The 22,504-nt window shown below is 42.8% G+C and overlaps 1 protein-coding gene across 2 annotated transcripts in view; it reads left to right on the top strand.

The window, feature by feature from the left end:
* The window catches only part of SCRN3 (secernin 3), a 62,868-nt gene extending 52,171 nt beyond the window's left edge, over positions 1-10,697 (top strand). For both annotated transcript variants that reach the window (XM_030209120.1, XM_030209122.1), the window contains exons 7-8: positions 129-309; positions 10,315-10,697. In XM_030209120.1, the coding sequence (XP_030064980.1) occupies positions 129-309; positions 10,315-10,470 (337 nt within the window). In that variant the 3' untranslated portion in view covers positions 10,471-10,697. The remainder of the gene's footprint in view (positions 1-128; positions 310-10,314) is intronic.
* Positions 10,698-22,504: the final 11,807 nt, after the last annotated feature.

Here is a 22,504-nt window from a genome sequence, read left to right as displayed (position 1 = left end):
TCGAAAGGGAAGGTACTGGAGAACATTGAAACACACTAATGCTTTTCTTGCTCATGTTTATTACCTTGTTTGGACTGTTTTCCGCAACAAATAGGCATAAGTAAACTGTGTTTTTGTTTTGTCTCCAGGTCGGTTTTTAAGCCTTTCATTTTTGTGGATAATGTTAAACAACTGGTAAAAACTAGCTCACCAACCTTCGGTCCCGATGATCCAGTGAAAAAAAGCCCACGGTTTCAAAGCAAGCCTGACCGAAGACATGAGCTATATAAAAAACATGAAATTGCAGCAAAAATTATGGAAGCATCAAAGGTAAACAGTTTCTGTGTTGCAGCTTTTTCTAGATAGCCTCTCCCAGTGGTTGCTGCTGTACATAATGTCAATGTCTGTGAGTTTATGTAAAACTAATTATCTTAGGGACCCTTTTACTAAAACCACATTAAGAGCTGGGCTTAACGCGCAGGAAAGTCCTGCATTAAAATGCATTATGCCCAGGGTCACGGGGTACCATGCAAGAGAACAAATGCTGAACTGCGGAGCTCCTGCACTTCCTCACTGTTTTTAACCCTTGTACCAGCTACAAAGGCTTTTACAAGACAGAGTTACCTACCTCAGTTGTTAGTCACTGATAGAAAGCATGGTAGCCAAACAACTTACAGATTATATAAACAAATTCTCAATATTACACGAATCACAGCCAGGCTTTCGCCCCCTCCACAGCACAGAAACAGTACTACTCACTCTCCTAGCCAAGTTCAAGCAGGAAATAGCAATAGGCAAAAACATCCTCCTCTTCCAATTCGACATGTCTAGTGCATTCAACATGGTAAACCATACTATATTAATAAGATTACTAAATAAGTTCGGGATTGGTGGAAACATACTTAGCTGGATCAAGGGTTTCCTAACCACAAGAACATATCAAGTAAAATCAAACTCAAACATATCATCACCGTGGAAAGCAGACTGCAGAGTACCATAAGGATCACCGCTATCACCGATCCTCTTCAACCTAATGATGACCCCACTAACCCTTATCCAACCAAGGCCTTAACCCTTTCATCTATGCAGACGATGTCACAATATTCATTCCTTACAAATCTAAACTGACAGAAATCACCAACAAAATCAAGATCAGCTTGAACATCATGGACTCTTCGGCAAATGCATTTCAACTAAAACTAAACAAAGAAAAAACACACAGTCTCATCCTCTCATCCCTACACAGCGTGGATAACCCTACAATTATCAACACCCCAGATCACACCCTCCCTATCTCAGACAGCCTGAAAATCCTCGGCGTTACAATGGACCGCAACTTAACACTACTACTACTACTTATCATTTCTATAGCGCTACAAGGCATATGCAGCGCTGTACACCATACACAAAAGACAGTCCCTGCTCAAAGAGCTTACAATCTAGATATAGAGAGCCAAGTGACATCCACAACAAAGAAATTTTCCTCTCAATGTGGAAACTCAAATGCATGAAACAATTCTTCCCAAGGGGAACATTTCACAACCTGATACAATCAATGGTACTAAGCCATGTAGACTACTGCAATGGAATTTATGCGGGATGCAAAGAACAAACCTTAAAGAAACTTCAGACCGCTCAAAACACGGCAGCTAGGCTTATCTTTGGAAAAACGCGCTTTGAAAGTGCAAAACCCCTTCGCGAAAAACTACACTGGCTCCCAATCAAAGAACGCATTGCTTTCAAAATCTGCATTCTGGTTCACAAAATTATCTATGGTGAAGCTCCGGGATACATGACAGACTTGATCGACCTACCAACTAGAAACACATCCGAATCAACACGAACGTACCTAAATCTGCACTACCCAAGCTGCAAAGGACTCAAATACAAATCAACTTACGTGTCCAGTTTTTCCTACATAAGCACACAACTGTGGAACGCTTTACCAAAAGCCTTGAAAACAACGAACGACCACCTAAACTTCTGGAAAACACTAAAAACCTGTTTAAAAAGGCATACCCTACCAATCCAACATAAATGCCTGATCTCTGCAACACAACAAAACTAAAGAACGCAATGGACATAATACAACTCTTCTGTTGTACGATTCCCTAGTGTGGCTGTGCCACATGAACTTTATCTTACCACAACATCTCTTTGTATTTGTTTACACCGGAGTCTGTAACGCCTCTCCGGTACTATGTAAGCTACATTGAGGTTATAAATAGGTGGGAAAATGTGGGATATAAATGTAACAAAATAAATAACTTTGGTACCTCTGCTATGGGAGCAAAATCTCTCCTTATGGCTGCAAAACCACCTAAAAGAGGCAGGGAGAATAGCAAGGCTATGGAAAGCAAGATGGCAGATGCATTGGCCCCGCCAAGCCCTTCTGTATGTTCAGCCTGGACAGTGAAAATTACTGCTGATGTGATTTCAGCAGTGGAAGCCACCCTGGATAAGAAGTTGCAGGCAGTTTATGACCCAGCTGAGGCAACGTATGAGAGATTAGACTAGCGGTTCCCAAACTGTGCGAAACAGCAAACTCTCGGGTGCTGTGGCGCATCACTCCCTACTTTCTCCTCCCGCAGGTCTGGCATCTGCCATTTCCTGCTTCTTCCCCCGCCACCACTGCAGTGCTTGCAGCTTATATTTTCGGGCGTCCGCGATTCACAAAGGCACTGCGGGGACTTCCCTCTGCTGCATTCGGCACTCGCAACAGGAAGTTGCATCAGAGAGAGGGCCGGATGTGGCAGACTGGGAAGGCACTGGAGTGCCTGTGTGAATCGCAGATGCCAGAAAATGTAAGCTGCAAGCATTGCAGCGGCGGCGGCAGGGGAAGGAGAAGGAAGCAGCTGTGATCCTGGACCTGCAGGAAGGAAGGTAGGAGCGATGCTGGATTTGGGGAAGGTGTGCTGGTGTGAGATGTAAGGCAGTGACGTAGCCAGACCTGACATTTTGGGTGGGCCCAGAGCTAATATGGGTAGCCACTATGGGCCTGATATTCAAAATTATTTAACCGTAGATATGTGGGGGCAACAACCAATTTACAAATAATATTAAAACAAACAATATTCTTTACTGTAAATACCAAATGGCCAATTGATTTTCACCGAATGCTTTGGTTGATTTTTGCCGCACTCTTGTATCTGTAGGCAACATATGTTTGCTATTCATCCCAATCTGCAAATTCTTTTCACAATACATTTATTGACATTAAATGACATACTATTTCTCACCCTATATACCAACATACCCGCTATTGGGAAACTGGAACAAGCTGGACTGTTACAGATTTCTAAACAGATACTACATGCTAGCAGAATCCTTCACCTCATTCGCACATTCAGAACATGGACCAGACCCTCAACTAATACAAAATAGGGGCCACAAAAAACATGCAGACAAAAACTGGGGGGGGGGGGGGGGGGGGGGTGTCATCTGAAGGTAACACTCTTCCCTGACTTTCCAGGCTCTTTCCTTCACGTTTCCCTTTTCAATTTTGCCAACCACCTGAATGGCTGGCATGCACAAGAAAGACAGTAAGGTAACTATGGCTGAGACAGCGGGGGCTAATAATACAGTAGTCACTTGTGGAGCTACTGCTAGTGATATGCAACTTATCCTTAAAATCGAGCGTGGTACCGGAAGATTGGAGGGTGGCCAATGTAATGCCCATTTTTAAAAAAGGCTCCAGGGGAGATCCGGGAAATTATAGACCGGTGAGTCTGACGTCGGTGCCGGGGAAAATGGTAGAGGCTATTATTAAAAACAAAATTACAGAGCACATCCGAGGACATGGATTACTGAGACCGAGTCAGCACGGCTTTTGTGTGGGGAAATCTTGCCTGACCAATTTACTTCAATTCTTTGAAGGAGTAAACAAACATGTGGACAAAGGGGAGCCGGTTGATATTATGTATCTGGATTTTCAAAAGGCGTTTGACAAGGTACCTCATGAAAGGCTACAGAGGAAATTGGAGGGTCATGGGATAGGAGGAAATGTCCTATTGTGGATTAAAAACTGGTTGAAGGATAGGAAACAGAGAGTGGGGTTAAATGGGCAGTATTCACAATGGAGAAGGGTAGTTAGTGGGGTTCCTCAGGGTCTGTGCTAGGACCGCTGCTTTTTAATATATTTATAAATGATTTAGAGATGGGAGTAACTAGCGAGGTAATTAAATTTGCTGATGACACAAAGTTATTCAAAGTCGTTAACTCGCGACAGGATTGTGAAAAATTACAAGAGGACCTTACGAGACTGGGAGACTGGGCGGCTAAATGGCAGATGACGTTTAATGTGAGCAAGTGCAAGGTGATGCATGTGGGAAAAAAGAACCTGAATTATAGCTACGTCGTGCAAGGTTCCACGTTAGGAGTTACGGACCAAGAAAGGGATCTGGGTGTCGTCGTCGATAACACGCTGAAACCTTCTGCTCAGTGTGCTGCTGCAGCTAGGAAAGCGAATAGAATGTTGGGTATTATTAGGAAAGGTATGGAAAACAGGTGTGAGGATGTTATAATGCCGTTGTATCGCTCCATGGTGCGACCGCACCTTGAGTATTGTGTTCAATTCTGGTCGCCGCATCTCAAGAAAGATATAGTAGAATTGGAAAAGGTGCAGCGAAGGGTGACTAAAATGATAGCGGGGATGGGACGACTTCCCTATGAAGAAAGACTAAGGAGGCTAGGGCTATTCAGCTTGGAGAAGAGACGGCTGAGGGGAGACATGATAGAGGTATATAAAATAATGAGTGGAGTGGAACAGGTGGATGTGAAGCGTCTGTTCACGCTTTCCAAAAATACTAGGACTAGGGGGCATGCGATTAAACTACAGTGTAGTAAATTTAAAACAAATCAGAGAAAATCTTTCTTCACCCAACGTGTAATTAATCTCTGGAATTCATTGCCGGAAAATGTGGTGAAGGCGGTTAGCTTAGCAGAGTTTAAAAAGGGGTTGGATGGTTTCCTAAAGGACGCTACTAAACGGACTTGGAAAAATCCAAAATCCCAGGAATAACATGTATAGAATGTTTGTACATTTGGGAAGCTTGCCAGGTGCCCTTGGCCTGGATTGGCCGCTGTCGTGGACAAGATGCTGGGCTCGATGGACCCTTGGTCTTTTCCCAGTATGGCATTACTTATGTACTTATGTACTTTCGAGCCGGTTGTTGAGCCCGGTCGGCTGGGGCAGGAGTGATCCTCCTACACTCCTGTCCATGCAGTCTCCACTCGACCATACTGAAAATGTCTGCCGTGAGACTGCTGCTGAAACTTGTGGCACCAGCAGGCCTTTCAGTATGGAGAGACAATGACTGAGTGAAGACTGCATAGAAAAAAACTAACAACCGTCTCTCGCGAGCCAGCTCCAGCACACCACTGTGCACAAATATGGGTTCAAGGGGTCCTTAATATCAGCAATTCGAGCTTTATATTACTCTTCAGTTGCTGATATAGGGGTAAATGGGGTTTCCTCTGAATCATTTGAAATAGCAAGAGGCAGTATGCAGGGGTGCCCATTATCACTCTTGGTCTTATTCTGGACCCTTTAGAGAAATCTTATGCAATCCAGAGATTAGGGGTGTACAGGTGGGGGAGGAAAGTTTCAAGATAGCCTTTGTAGATGACCTCCGGGTACATATAGTAGATCCGGACAGATCTTTACCTGCATTGCTGGAAATTTTCAGAGGTTGAGGATTTCTCCAGCTTCAAATTAAATCTTTCCAAATCAGAATTCCTGGCAATGCCACTCCAGAGGGGCCAGGGCGAGAATGAAATACCTGTTGAAATAAGCCTAAGATTCCTTTACATACTTGTTTATACAATTATGTGTTGATACCTCAAGAGTGTACCAAATATAAAAAAAATTGCTAAACTCTACAACACACCTTCTCCAGATGTGGTCTGCACTTCCTTTGTCCCTAAGGGGGAGAATCAGTTTATTTGCTATGATTATTTTCCCTAAGTGGTTATATTTCTTATAAACACTCCCCTTATATCTGAGAGAAAAAGAAGTTAGAAGTCTTTATAGGGCAGTGACTTCCTTTTGTTGGGGAGGGAAGATAAAGGTAGTCAAATTTTGGTAATGAAAACTTGCATTTTGGGGAAAAAGTGTATATTACAATACTGGACACAAAGGGGAGTTCCTTCTCATTGGCACTGGTGCAATAGGTTATATGACTTAATTTTAAAGGAGCTCCAAGAGACATGCCTTACCTTTTAGCAACAGAGGCAATTTAATTCTGTTTGGGGGTCTTATATACAGTCATTGATACTGAAGGCATGAAGTTGTATTTTAAATCAGCTAGGTGATTTCCCTGCTCATATTGGAGGAAATGTCTCATTAGGTAAATTCCAGTCTAACACATTTTAGTACAAAACCACTTTTTAGTTCTGGGGGAATTTACCACAGCTCCCTGTCCCCATGTCATGCTCACCAGCATAAACTAAATTACTACTACTACTACTACTACTATTTAACATTTCTAGAGCGCTACAAAGTGTACGCAGCGCTGTACAAACACAGAAGAAAGACAGTCCCTGCTCAAAGAGCTTACAATCTAATAGACAAAAAGTAAAGCATTTAAATTTAAAATATTTAAGCAGTCAAGCACAAAACAGTCACAGAAGGACTGAAGATGTTGAAGGGTGGTCAGTGTGATTAGGTGTAACTCTGGTTGGAGTAGTGGGAGAAGGTGATAGAAGAATAGAAATGGGTGAGGTAAAGTAATGAGTGGGTTGATAGGGAGGTTATATAAGACATGTCACTCTAGGGGTGGGTGGGTAGAGGGGTAGGGTGGGCAGGATTAAGTCTAAAGCAGGAGAAGGTATTCTCTGCAGCCTATCTGTGAGATGGAAAATGCTCTCTGAAGCTGCTGCTGCTATAAGTTGTTAGTTTTCTCTCCCTGAAAGAGATCCAAGCCACACCCACGAAGTTCAAACTGTCAGTGGGGAGGGTGAGGGGAGGAAATGGCAGTGCTTGATGAAAAAGAGAGCTCAGTTTGATAGGAGATATACTATAGGATGTCATTCTGAGGCCAGGCTAAGTCTAAAGCAGGAGAAGGTATTCTCTGCAGCCTATCTGTGAGATGGAAAATGCTCTCTGAAGCTGCTGCTATAAGTTGTTAGTTTTCTCTCCCTGAAAGAGATCCAAGCCACACCCACGAAGTTCAAACTGTCAGTGGGGAGGGTGAGGGGAGGAAATGGCAGTGCTTGATGAAAAAGAGAGCTCAGTTTGATAGGAGATATACTATAGGATGTCATTCTGAGGCCAGGCTAAGTCTAAAGCAGGAGAAGGTATTCTCTGCAGCCTATCTGTGAGATGGAAAATGCTCTCTGAAGCTGCTGCTATAAGTTGTTAGTTTTCTCTCCCTGAAAGAGATCCAAGCCACACCCACGAAGTTCAAACTGTCAGTGGGGAGGGTGAGGGGAGGAAATGGCAGTGCTTGATGAAAAAGAGAGCTCAGTTTGATAGGAGATATACTATAGGATGTCATTCTGAGGCCAGGCTAAGTCTAAAGCAGGAGAAGGTATTCTCTGCAGCCTATCTGTGAGATGGAAAATGCTCTCTGAAGCTGCTGCTATAAGTTGTTAGTTTTCTCTCCCTGAAAGAGATCCAAGCCACACCCACGAAGTTCAAACTGTCAGTGGGGAGGGTGAGGGGAGGAAATGGCAGTGCTTGATGAAAAAGAGAGCTCAGTTTGATAGGAGATATACTATAGGATGTCATTCTGAGGCCAGGCTAAGTCTAAAGCAGGAGAAGGTATTCTCTGCAGCCTATCTGTGAGATGGAAAATGCTCTCACAATATTACAATATTACAAAATTACAATAGTCATAATGGGAATTTATCATGCCATAGGACAGGGAACAGAGTGTGTCAAGCAGATTGCAAAGCGAAACCAGACTTCAAGACCTGAGAGATTTGTGGAGTTGACAGCTCAGAGTCCAGACTAAATATTTAAAAGAACTGACAGGAATGATTTCCCCACCAAAAAGAAGCAGAATTATAGTTGGGATTGGGGATGATCCAGTGATCCAACTAGTAACAGTTTTTTCAGGGTTTAGAACAAGGTGATTCTGACAAAGCCATTGAGCCACCTCTGGAGAGGTGTTAAGTCAATGGACAAAAGAGCAGTGTAATGAACTAACAAAAAATCATCAGCGTATGAGTTAGAGCTAATACCAAATGTTTGGATGAGTAGTGCCAAAGGACATACAACTAGATTAAAGAGAGTGGGTGAAAGGACAGATCCCTAGGGAACGCCACATGACAAGGCGCAAGGAGTAGATGTTGATTGAACAACTGTAAATGAGCTATTTTGCAGAAGTGAATCAATTAAGAACGGTACCTGTAATGCCCATGGAAACCAAGTGTTGAAGGAGAAATGTATGATCTACAAGGTCAAATGTAGCCAAGAGATCTAAAGCTACCACCAATGCAATTTTACATTGTTCAAGATTACTGTGTATGTCACTAAAAAGTGCAGTAATAGCTGTTTCTATACTGTAGCCTGCTCTGAAATCTGATTGAGAGGGATGTGATGCGGTTGCTGATTCTGCATAAGATTGCAGTTGATGGATTACAGTTTCAATTATTTTGACAGGAAAATTAGAGTCAAATTAGAGACTGGACAATAGTGATTTGGCTGTAGTGGATCTAAGTTGGCCTTTTTCAGAATAGGTTTTACCAGGGCTTGTTTAAGAGGGAATGGAACTGAACCACATGATAGGCTTTTGGAAAGCAAGTGAAGGCTGGACCAGCTAACTTTAAGGTAGTAGATCTAAAGAGCAGAATGTAATGTGCAACTGGGATAATAGTCTACTTTAAAGAATAAGCTGATGGAATTTGAAATGCAGCCCATGATGCAAGATTTGCTTGAGGATCTGGAGGTAAAGAGGAATTTAGGACAGGCTGGAATGTGCACGTAGCTTGTCAACCTTGGTGATAAAATAGGAGGCCAAGCTCTCCCACATGAGCTGGACCGTAGAGGGAGACACAATATAATCTTAAAATGTTGCTTAGTTGAATTAGCAGCACAAGCAATTTGATTAGAGAGATACTCTGTTTTTAGCAACTTGAATTTGGTTATTGTAATAATATTGCATCTATTTACAGTAACTGAACAATGTTTCAGATTTATGTTTCTGCCAGAGTTGCTCAGCCCTTCATACTTGGTGTTTACATAGAGAGAGGCCTGGGTGATACCACAGCTGACTAATTATAGTGCACTTCTGAACATAGGTTAGAGGAGCTATTCGATCAAAGGCTTGTTGTAGGGTAGAGTTCCAGATAGTAACCTGCTCATCAACTGAAAGATCAGAGAAATTGATTGGCAAAGATTCAAGCAGCGATATAAGAGAGGAGGGGTCAACATGATTCAAGTATCTAGACTAATGCCAAGTGGGAAAGGAGGAACGCAGATGTGGAGGAAAGTTAACCTGGAAGAACAGACAAAAATGGTCCGACCATGATACAGGAAGGGTATTAAGTGAGGAGACTCGAAGGGGAGAGGCAGAACAGATTAAGATTATGGGCAGCAATATGTGTTGGAACAGAAAAATGTTGAGTTAGGCCAAGATTGGATAGTAGAGAAAGCACCAGTATGTGTAGAGAATGAATCATCAACATGAATATTAAAGTTTTCTAAGATAAGAGCATGTAGGAACTTCACCAAAGTCTCTGCCAAGGATGTTCTCAGGCCCCCTCCACAACCCAAAGTACTTGTTGAATGTCTGGCAGGGTTGCCCAATCTCCGCAAGTCAGTGAGATCCACTACCCAGAATTGGCCCAGTGCTGCCTCAGCAGCGAAGGCGGCTGTGGTCTCCTTTCCAGCTGCCGACACAGGTAGTTCTTGTGCATGTTCAGTTTGTGCAGAAACTGAGCAAGTGCAAGGAGTGCTGCCACTGGTGTCTGGAAAGGAGACCACCGACTTCTTCGCTGTTGAGGCAGCAGTGGGGTAATTTTGGGCAGTGGATCTCCTTAGCTGGCAGGGATTGGACATCCCCATCAGCAAAGGTAAAATTAACAACACAGCAGGGGGAGTGGAGTAGAGATAAAATGTATTGCCTGCTCCCCCCAAGTCCAACCCTGGGCACTCCCAAAAAATGAATCCTAGCTATGCCCGTTTCCAAGGTATCCTTACATAAATGTCCAGGTTCTTGGTGTGCCACCACCTCTGCCTCTATTTATCAGTCCTCTTTTGTTTAGCTCTAGTTTACACTGTTCTCCACCAGTTTCCTGTTATAGTCAGATAGGCATTTAGCATCCCAAACGCAGTTAGCTGTGGTAAAATTGGATAATACTTTTTGCTTATTATCGCACATTGAATTCTAGGAAAGAGGACCCCGTATCCAAGAACAAATGAAGAAGCTAGAAAAGGAGAAGTTGGCAGAGATGGAATCGGTTGTGGATTGTGGTTACCTCGATACTTCACAAGCAGCCCAGCTGTTTCCTCAGTGCGTAGAAGAAGAAATAAAGGCTTATGGATGAAACATCAAATGGGAGGCTTCAGGATGCAGACAGACAATCTCCTTCAACAGCAGTTAATTCAAATAATGATGGCTATAAATTAAATCCCTCTTAAAAAGAAATTACAAAGTGTAGGAAATGTAATAAAATTGTAAAATAAAATGTACGTAATGGTATCATGGATTGTTTTCTCTGTTATTGGAAAAAGTGTAAATTTACCAAATTAAAAAAAAAAAAAATTACCCTCACACACTAGTCTTCTTCTTCTGAACTGAGGGTAAAGGGATCCAACTCTGTTCTTCTGTGCTCCTAGGAAAGGATTCACCAGTCTTACATTAATGGTCTCTGAATGCCACTTTTGTACTTCCTCCTACATTAACGTATCTAAAAAAATGTTTTGTCCCCCCCTTTTTCCTTCCATTTTCATCTTTGCTTTCCTAACCACTTTATCAGCTTCTCTTAGCTATTCTAGATATTGGTGCCTGTCTTCCTCTTTCTGCAATCTCTTAGTTTATGAAGATTAACCTCTTTTTCCTTCCCTTTTCAGCTACTACTTTTGAGAAACAAAGTGTCTTTCTTTTCCATTTACTTTTCAGGGAGTATCAACAAGAACATAACTTGTGGAGCTGTCTGTTTTACTTTCTCTCCCAGAGCTGTGAAGTCACTTTTGATACATTCAGTGGGGTAATTGGTAGTATCATTTATTTCCAAGAATCTGTTATACCGCCTTTCATGTAGCATATCAGAGCATTTATAAGCAAATAATGGTGAAACCATCATACATACAAACAAGTTGCAATAGAAATTATGGTCAACCCCCTAAAGCAAAGGATATATTATGAATAGCATAATATATTACTCCTAAAGACATTGTAATCAGACGCAAAAGGGGGGTTGGTTCCTGGTTGCTCCTATTTTAAAATTAAAACTTTATTCAGCTATGTTAAAATAAATCATATATTTGCTATCTGGACAGAGACAGCAGCTTTAGTGACACAATGTTTCCTAGCCATACTTCAGTTGTAGGAGTTTTTCCACCTGTTGAAATAAAGGAGAAAAGACCTACCAAAGTCCCTACCTCTTTCTCAACTGTTCTGTAAGTTAACGCAGTAGCCAGGTATTTTGTGTGAGATCTAACCTCTGTTGAGTCCCTGCATTCAGTCCAGCTTCTCTTCCTCAACTGAATAGGTTTTATCCATTCAAATTTCAAAAAATCTTTATGTAGCTGATAAGTGAAATCTAGTATGCTTCTTTAGCAAACATGTAAGGGATCTCTAATCATTAAAATTTTAAATGTTTGATAATCCCTTACATGTTTTACAATTTTAAGCAATAACTATGCAAATGGCACTTACAGGGAAGCAGTTTGAATAATACTAAATTTAGTTCTTCTTAATGCCAATAGTGAGTTTCACTTGCTGGGGAGGGGAGCCAAAGGGTGTTATCGCTCTGAAAACATACCAAAATCGGAATGTGTTTTAGGTGACAATGTTTTCAGACCAATATCAAAGTCTCAAAAAACAATTATGCACCAGAACAAGTAAAAACTTCTCAACAAAATCCAACTATTCCTAACCCTACAAATTCTGTGTGTGAGACATGTCCAGCTCAAAGATTTTGAGCTTGTTACACAGCATATTTTACAATTATTTTTTTTACCAGACAATAAAAATCTCCAACATTTGCTGCCTCCGTTTTCTTTCTGGTGTCATCCCCTTCAGAGTTCTCTCTCCAGTATTCCTATTGCCAGTCTCTTTGATCATGGGTTATTTGTCCCTCACTCTCTTTCATACTCCATGAACTGTGCTTCCCCCCCCCCCCCCCCCCCCCCCCAATATTTCTGTATCCTTTCCCACAAACTAGTCTTTTTCCTGTCCTCATCTATTCTCTCCCACATTCAATCTGCATCTCTTTTCCTTAAGCCCCAGAAAGATCTTCTTCAATCCTATATTTCCTCTCGCCCCATTATTTCTTATCTTAACCCATTATTGTCAACCTTTATGAGATTTCTGTCCTGCTGCCCCTTTATTCTCCAATTTCAGGCATATGTTCCATTTTTTAACAATTTGTCCCATCTCATATTTGCCCCATTCTTCTCTCACACACTTCATAACTCCACAACACCCCTCACTCTTCCTAAACCACAATTTGTCCTCAACTCACACTTTCCTGCCCTACCCATACACACCTCTTCCTCCCTCCCCTTCATTCTTTCAGCTTTCTTCTTCATTCCTTCTTTCCTCCCTCATCTGTCTTCTACTCTTCTCTACATTATATCCAGTTTACATTGTGTGATCTCTCCACAGCTGGTTCAACCAAAAGGTGTCGTAGGTTTTTTTTTTTTTTGGGGGGGGGGGGGGGAAACATTAGAGAGGCCCCAGGGTGGAGCAGCATGTCTGGAAGGATCCCCACCAGCCAAAAGATAAAATCTAGGTGGCTGGGCAGGACAGCAGCAATCTTTCAATTCCTGCAAGCAGTTTCAAAACACATGACCAGTACTTCTTGATGACGATCTTGTGCTTTGTAAGATCAGACTCAGGAAGTGCTGGACCTGCGACCACACATTTTGAACTTACTCATGGTGTTGGCCTGAAGGAGGAGGACAGCAGCTTGGAAGCTGCAGGTAAATTGGGGAAGGCCCATACAACCGATTTGCCAAACACACCCAGTACCTTCACACTGGCTCTGCAGCTCTCTCCAACCTTCAGTCTAGTTTCCCATTCATCTTTTCCTCCCGCCTCTCACTAATCCTTTTTATTTTGAACAATTTTGATTGATAATCCAACATGTTGAACATTTTCAATGCATTCCACCTTACAATTGTCAGTATCATAACATGCTGCTTACAAACAACATAATCCTGATCAGCATCCAATATTTTAACTTTTTCTCCCCTGCCCACCCCAACTTCCCCCTCCCCAGTGCTTCTGTCCCAACTCAATATTTAAACGATTTTTAGTGAAGACCCACATAACCCCACATTAAACACATACATATCAAAAATAAATAGGTGTCAAACATCCACCGAAACTGATTCCACCTTGCTCTAAGTATTCTCTCCCTCCCCTCGCTAATCCTTTTTTCCTGGACCCCTCCTACCTCATCCCTCCTTTCTTCCTCTTCCAGCCTTCTGTAACCCTCTCTTCCTTTGCCCACCAGTTACCTCCTCCCCTCCACTCCCACCCAAGGTCTTTTGGGCAGTGACAGTAACATGGATCACAGAATCTAATTGGCCACCTCTTCTGAGCAGATAACCATACACACACTTCCTAATTCACTAATTTGTTAAACCAACATAATAATATTAAGCATCTAATACATTCTAACCAGTCGATAGAATTAGACATTTTCACAATGCAAGGTAAAACCATCATTTTATTGAGAAAATATGATACATAAAGAGAAAATTCTCAGCTTTTCAGAATTTTTCTTTCTTCCAGAATTTCTATATGATTTGCAACACATTTTCTACACTTTGCATATGATATCATGAAAGTGCTTCAGTCAAGTTACAGGTAGCGCTTAATTACAAAACTTCAGCTGTCTCATTGTAAAAAGGTATAATTTCTCATTTTGAATGGTATTTATTTACATTGCAAATCCAAATGTGTAATAATGCTAGTTAGCAAAATCATTTCTCCCTGTGCATTTAATCTTCACATGCAAGTTAATTAGCTGATATTTTTTTCAAGCTATTAAGGGATGTCATTTCTTACCGGTATTAAGACAGGACAGGCTGCTTATTACAGTCTAAGCACATTACCTTACAGCTTATGCTAGCGAACACACATCATTGTGCATTTACAGCAGAGATTCTCACAAAAATTGTGATCACCTGAAGAGTTCAACCATTAACTCCAGCTGGTGGCCACAGTAACAATTTCCTATAACACTCACTTAACACTAGCAGACTCCATCTGTGGTGGCACAAAATAAATCTGCTGGTGGCTACATCTGAGAAATACCGACTAAGGGTCTTTTCGTGTTCTGTATCTATGGGGTGGGGGAAGCCAGGTAAATCAGGCACATAACACAAAACAGTAGTGGAGTGTCTTACTGCAAAGAAAAAACAAACAGAAATAAAAACAGCACAAAAGACCAGTTTTGCACATTCAGCTTTGGACATCAGCTCAACAAGATGCATCTCAGGACTGTGACCAAAACACTCCTAAAGCTGCTTTCTAGCTGATTGGTTTCAGCTCTCAACAGGACACTAAGGTAATTGGATCAGTACAAGTGCATCAGTACTAAAGTGTCCCTGAGCTTTATTATTGTTTTATTTCAGTTACTCACAGGGCTTAATTTGCACATTAAAAAAAAAAAAGTGGAACTGTGGAGCCGGGGAAAGGCTTGGGCAGGCTAGGAGCAGGAGCAAGAAGAGAAGAGGGGATGGGTTAGGGATTTCAGTAAATGTTCTCTGCTTTGCTCCAGGCTCACAACCCATCCTCCTTTTTCCTACAGTCTGCTTAGAAGGAAGAGACGGAGAGCAGAATTCTCTTGTTTCACTGGAGTGTGAAAATGAGTGGTGGAACTGTGTTCCCGGCTGTTCTTCCACAAATTAAGCCGTGGTTACTCCTCAATCACCTGATTTACCAAGCACAGAACCATAATTTCACATTTCCCAGCATTATGGGCTTGTACTGAACCCCAAAACTCTGCCTTTTATCTTACTAAGAGAAAGATCTCGGGAAAGAGGGTTTGCTTATGATGCAGTACCACATCTGCACTTGAATGGATGCCTATTGTTTGAGTGGATCTAAAGGCCTCAGAAATGACTGCTGCATCTTCATTCATTCAGCAAATGTCAGAGGGGGCATCTTACTATTCCTCCTCTTCTACTGAAGACTGCTTTGGCCAAATATGGGAAGTGTTGTCAAATACTAAGGACGCCAAGACATACACCTAAATGGAATTTATTCTCCCTTCACTAACTACTTAAAACCTGAGGGTACACTTCAGTTACGTGTAATAGTGACTGGAGGATTGGGCAGGGGCATGTGGATTTCCTGTGGTAAAAACTGCATTGTGTATCTTTTCCTGAGATGTGTCACAGTTCATGCATTCTGTGCCATATCCTTCATGTTTTGTCTGTGAAATTGCAAGGGGAAGGGACAAGCACAAACAAGCAATGAGCACCCTGATTTTCAGCATTAACATTCCAAAACAGGTACTTTGCCATTTTTCAAACACCCAGATTATAGCCTTAACATATACGTTAGATCCATTAAAATAGGTTTTAATTCAGACCATAGTATATGTTAATTTGGAGGGTGTTAGGGTTTTGTTCAATATTTCAGTGAGAATTATTTATACTTTTTGTAACTTTTTTTTTCTCTTTTTATGGATGAGAACTTTACAAAACTTAATTTGAAAAATAACACAAAAAAGGTCTACAGTAGCATTTCCCATCCCATTCCTGGAGGCACATTTTCATAATAGCCAAAATAAATACACATGGAAGATATGCACACAGTGGAAATCCAATAGCATAGACAAGGTGATACTGGTCCTTAAGTGCTGCAAGTCCGTTGGGTTTTCAACATGTCCACACTGACCATACAGAAGATGCATTTGGCTTACATGTGGGATGCCATTGGCAACTAAGGGCCCTGGAAGCTGGACAGGCCAGGGTGGAGGATGCCCTAGATCAGATGGCAACCGCCCAAGCTCTAGGGCATCCTGTCATCCCTGGACACTCCACCTCCCAGGACCATTAGTCTGCCCCACCTCCTGGAGGCAGCTCCTGCTGCTCTTGGGGGCTTCCTCTCCTAACTTTCCCCTTCCCTACAGAACTTGAAACAAACTCCATTCCTTTGAGCCTCCTCACAACAAAACCATTCTTGCTTCAAATGGTACTGAGTGTAGGCTTAATGTATGGGATTGAAGTACAAATGGGGAAGAGCAGTCTGCACAAGATGGGTCTCCAGAACTTCTGTTTATTCATGGGGGGGGCACACTGCCAAGATTTCTGATTTCAGTTGGAATCGTAATGAACCCTTAGGTTATTTGCTCCATGTCAAAAGACAACATTATGTAACTATGGCAGATGGCTGAAAACATAAGTACATAAATATTGCCATACTGGGACAGATTGAAGGGCCATCAAGTTCAGCATCCTGTTTCCGACAGTGGCCAATCCAAGTTTACAAGTACCTGGCAAGATCCCAAACCAGTACAATACATTTTATACTGCTTATTCTACAAGTAAGCAGTGGATTTTAAGCCCATTTTAATAATAGTCTATGGACTTTTCCTTTAGGAACATAGTAACATAGTAGATGACGGCAGAAAAAGACCTGCACAGTCCATCCAGTCTGCCCAATAAGATAACTCGTATGTGCTAATTTTGTGTATACCCTACTTTGATTTGTACCTGTGTTCTTCAGGGTACAGAACGTATAAGTCTGCCCAGCACTAGCCCCGTCTCCCAACCACCGGCTCTGGCACAGACCGTATAAGTCTGCCCAGCACTATCCCCGCCTCCAAACCACCAGCCCCGCCTCCCACCACCGGCTCTGGCACAGACCGTATAAGTCTACCCAGCACTATCCCTGCCTTCCAACCACCAGTCCCGCTTCCCACCACCGGCTCTGGCACAGACCGTATAAGTCTGCCCAGCACTATCCCCGCCTCCCAACCACCAGCCCCGCCTCCCGATCTTGACTAAGCTCCCGAGGATCCATTTCTTCTGCACAGGATTCCTTTATGCTTATCCCACAACCTTTTTTTAAACCCCGGTAAGCTAACTGCTTTTACTACAGTCTCTGGCAACAAATTCCAGAGTTTAATTGCATGTTGAGTGAAGAAATATTTTCTCCAATTCGTTTTAAAATTTACTACTTTGTAGTTTTATTGAGTGCCCCCTAGTACTAGTATTTTTGGAAAAAGTAAACAAGCAATTCACGTCTACCCGTTCCACTCCACTCATTATTTTATAGACCTCTATCATATCTCCCCTCAGCTGTCTTTTCTCCAACCACTTTAGTTTTTCTTCATAGGGAAGTTGTCCCATCCCCTTTATCATTTTCATCGCCCTTCTCTGTACCTTTTCTTATTTCACTATATCTTTGAGATGCGGTGACCAGAATTGAACACAATATTCGAGGTGCGGTCGCACCATGCAGCGATACAAAGGTATTATAAAGCGCTCATTTTTGTTTTCCATTCCTTTCCTAATAATACCTAACATTTTATTTGTTTTCTTAGCTGCCGCCGCACACTGAGCAGAGTGAAGAACCACACATACCTTCATCAGAACTGGAAGCTGAAGGGTCATAAACCTTTGTTTAACAGGTACAAGAGCAAACATACTGGGAACTGGGAATTGGTAAAACTGTTTTAAATTTTCTTTGACTACATTCACATTTTTCTGCTGAATGTATTGCTTTGTGGATGATTGGTTTCTCAAGCACAGACACAAGCTCGTCTAGTTGTTGGAATGACAGTGATTGCAGTGCTTTTAAGTAAGCTATTATATAAGTACATAAGTAATGCCATACTGGGAAAAGACCAAGGGTCCATCGAGCCCAGCATCTTGTCCACGACAGCAGCCAATCCAGGCCAAGGGCATCTGGCAAGCTTCCCAAACGTACAAACATTCTATACATGTTATTCCTGGGTTTTTGGATTTTTCCAAGGCCGTTTAGTAGCGGTTCATGGACTTGGCCTTTAGGAAACCGTCCAACCCCTTTTTAAACTCTGCTAAGCTAACCGCCTTCACCACATTTTCTGGCAATGAATTCCAGAGTTTAATTACACGTTGGGTGAAGAAAAATGTTCTCCGATTTGTTTTAGTTTAATCGCATGCCCCCTAGTCCTAGTATTTTTGGAAAGCGTGAACAGACGCTTCACATCCACCTGTTCCACTCCACTCATTATTTTATATACCTCTATCATGTCTCCCCTCAGCCATCTCTTCTCCAAGCTGAATAGCCCTAGCCTCCTTAGTCTTTCTTCATAGGGAAGTCGTCCCATCCCCGCTATCATTTTAGTCGCCCTTCGCTGCACCTTTTCCAATTCTACTATATCTTTCTTGAGATGCGGCGACCAGAATTGAACACAATACTCAAGGTGCGGTCGCACCATGGAGCGATACAACGGCATTATAACATCCTCACACCTGTTTTCCATACCTTTCCTAATAATACCCAACATTCTATTCGCTTTCCTAGCGTTTATCTACTTCAGGGAAATGAGTATAATTTTATTTGATATTATATATAGTTGTATATTTTCTATTCTACAAAGTTTTAACAATTTATTCAAGTTTGATAAAAATTTGAAATTCATATGGGTGTCCTGTTTTTTCATCTAAATGCCTATGGCTGCTGTATCTGATATGAAGGTTCCAGGCCTACTATAGAGGTTGCAAGAGCACTGTGAAGAGCAGAAGGGAGACAAGGCTAAACAAGTGCTATCATGATGCCCTCTCACATGCACATATCAACAGCAAGACTAGCAATGGGGTTGTCATGTGGAAGACATATCTATGTACTCTACTGCTGAAGGCTATGCTCTTTTTATTTTTTGGTGGTGGTGGGGGGGGGGGGGGGGGGGGAGGTTCAAATGTCAGGTGAATAACTCTGGGTCAGGGTTGCTGCTGTTGGGATTGAAACCGGTCACCCTGGACAGACAAACCATGTGTTTGAACCACTAGCCTACCTCCTCCAAGTTATTGAGATGCCTTTCAGGATGGTGACATCTAACTCCCTGGGGAGAGGGATGTGCAAAATGCAAGCTGAGCAAAGAAATAACGAGCTCTGCGTAACTAGTGCCTGGCTAGGAACCAGCTACCCCCGATTGATGAGTCATCTGTTTCCAGCACAAGACAGGCCCTGATGGCCACTATTTTGCCTCCTCTGACGTGCCCATTCTGGCCCCATCTCTCACCTCAGAAGCAGCAGGAGTAGCCACAGGAGGGACTCTGAGGCCATGGCAGTGGTGACTCTCACATGCACCGGAAGGGCATGCCCCCTCCAGGCCATTGGCTTCAGGTTCTCTAGTAGCTTCTCACACAACTGTACTATGATCTTATTAAATCTAAACTGAGCAACACACTGCTCATCTGTTAAGTCCAGAAACCTGAGCCTGGGCCCCTGCTGCACTTGCCCGTGCCCTCTCCCCCTCACCTTTTGCTTCTGTACCATCAACAACCTCAGGAATACCTCTGCCATCACTTTGTGATGCAGTCATAAACGTACAAATGCACAAGCAATGAGACACCAACAATGACAGGAGCAAAACAAAGTAGCTGCAGTATACCACACACCCACACTAATAGACACCCAAACAGACACACCGATAGGGAAGATTGAACAGAAGTGGAGAAGATACAGGTAAAGGAGGAAGCAGGAGGTGAAATGGGTATAGGATTGGTTCACAGCACACAGCAAATATCACTAAGTAACCACCAAATCACAGAGGAGTCCTAAAGACAAAATGGTGTCCACCTCAGTACTTTATAGCACCTGGGGTGACTGGTGCAGTAATTAAAGTCACTGCTCCATGATTACAGTAATTAAACGTCACCACACAGATCCCGTGATCAGAGTTGAAAATCTGTGCCAAGTTAAAAAAAACCCAAAACAAAACCCTACACACACGTGTATGTGGCAAAGCAGGACAGGATATCCCTTGTGGGATTCAAACTTGCAATTCTTCCATCATGAGTCAAGTGTTCTAACCTCTGTACTACCTTATCTACTAGAGTGGGGCATGTGTCACTTGGTTTGTTCTACAACAAAGCAGAGGTTTGGGGGCAAAATATTGATCTTTACTATTTTCTCTTGCTCTGTTCCAGTTGTACAGGACACCTATGCTGTAAGCCTTTTCTGCATTGTGAAGCCATTATCTTCTCAGACCAGCAGGTGGAAGTTTCTAGAATTGAGGAGCTTCTTCAAAGTTATAGGTTGGAGCATCACACACTTATGTGAGGCGGCCTCAGAGTCTGGCCCCCTTCCTATTGCTAGCGCCTTTTAGTGACTTACTACTGACTCCTATCAACTGCTGCAAGGGGGTGAGTATTGGACTTTGCTCTCTCCACCACGTACTCATCTTCTGGGGCACAGAGATTCCTAGCTTAGGCTTATAACTGTGGGGGGAGGGGGAGGGGAAGGGGGGGGGGGGAAGAGAGACAGAGCTGCCAATTTACCCATTCCAGGAGGGAGGGTTTGGGCCAGGTCTGGTATTCCACCTATATCCCAAAGCAGTGTAATATCTGTAGTCCATGATTCTATCCATTGCAATCAGTGCTGCAGGTCCCATAATACACCAGGATGAGATGGGGAGTAATCCTGGACTGGGTAAAAAGTCTCCCACCGGGAATAGGTAACGCTGCTGATCTGGGGAATGGGTATGTGGCAAAAGGCCCAGAGCCTCCCTGGAATATTGTTTCAATAACCACATGATATAGGGTACGAAGGGCATCGGCCGGGCATCACTGTTCTTTGTTCAAGCACGACATGCCACCTGTTCTAACATGTACACTCCCTCATCTACTGTGAAGATGTTTTGGGAGGACAGTATGTTCAGCTCAGAGGGTTATAGTGGCAGTATCTGATGGCCTGGCGAAACAATAGCGAAAGGCATGTATCACATGCCAACAATAACAACTCCCTCCCACTCACCCTCACACCTCGTAACCAGACAAAACACAAGACTTGAGTATGGCACACCCGACCACAGATTCTTGGTGTCCTCTCACAGGACCAATCCCACACCTGGAAGACATAGTAAACAGTTGAGGATTTCCCAAACACACATTACGGAAGACTTACCATTGAGACAGCAGGGCAGTGGCAGAGGGTCCACAGTAGTAGGGGTCCCACTTTCCCCTAGTCTCTATCGAGTGTCTTCCACTTGTTGGTAGGTGGAGATGGGTCCACCTCAGTATCAGTCCACCCCTGGCTGGGTCTGTTTTCTCAAGCAAAATCTCTCCCTCCATGACTCGTGGCAGCTGGCTTGGTTAACACATGCTACCCAACCACTACAGCAGGACTTGAACTCCACTCAGCGTCAGAGGGCAGTGTGCTAGCCATTAGACTACACTGCAGAGATAGCTTGTGAGCGTGTTAAGGAGGAGACGGCTCTAATTAGGGTAGAAATCGTGTGACCACACCTAGCTCTTCCCATCAACTGAGACGCAGTGTGTACGTGGGATAACTGAGGCACTGAAAAGCAGGTTTGGCCAAAAGGTTAGTATGGCAGAAGTACAAGCTACTGAAACAGAAGTCTATAGGAAAGGTGTTTATTCCAAAAAAAGTTCCAAGTCCAAGTGCTATAACTAGAGTACACTTAAATGCTGGATGTGCACAGTAATGGAAGAGACAGCCATTTAAGGTAGGGAAAACATGGTGTAAATACCTGCATCCAGATTTCTGCACGAAGCAGTAAATTCTATAACCACAAGCATAGAATTTAGGAATGCCCACATCCAAACATTTTGAAATGGGTGAGAACGCCTTTTCAGATATGCACGTTCCAACTCACAAGTATTCTGTAATATACTGTGCCTAGATAGTTATGCATGTAAATTATAATTACTGCTAATAATTACCTATTGATTGGTTGTTAACCAATTAGATTATGCACACTGTTCTGAATACACCTGGATTTCCACATGATATATAGAATATGGTGGTCAGTGTGAATTTCCTGAAAACCCGACTGGTTGCGGCACTCGGTAGGTCTGCTGACTCTTAGGCTAGCACTGTGGTTTCCAAAGCTGTCCTGTGATCTCACATTCAGTCGGGTTTTTGTGGAATTTCCACAGTGAATATGCAGATTAATTTGCAAATACTGGGCTATCAGTGTATTAAAGTCTCATGCACATTCATTGTGGATCTCCTGACTGGCTGTGGGAGCCCAGGTCAGGATTGGAAAACACTGGGCTAAGTACCAGGACACGATTTTATACAAAATACAACATTCTGCTGATTAGAAAAATAAAAGTTGCATAACTACTTTTGCTCGTTTCCTCCCAAATAAATGTTTCATTTAAATTACACTTCATCTCACCTTACAGGTACGGCTCATGGACTCAGAGCAAAAAAAGGAT

This window comes from Microcaecilia unicolor, chromosome 7 (genome assembly GCF_901765095.1).
Source record: "Microcaecilia unicolor chromosome 7, aMicUni1.1, whole genome shotgun sequence".
NCBI classification, from domain to species: Eukaryota; Metazoa; Chordata; class Amphibia; order Gymnophiona; family Siphonopidae; genus Microcaecilia; species Microcaecilia unicolor.
Note: the sequence above shows the minus strand (reverse complement) of the source record. Positions and strands in the feature narration are given on the sequence as shown.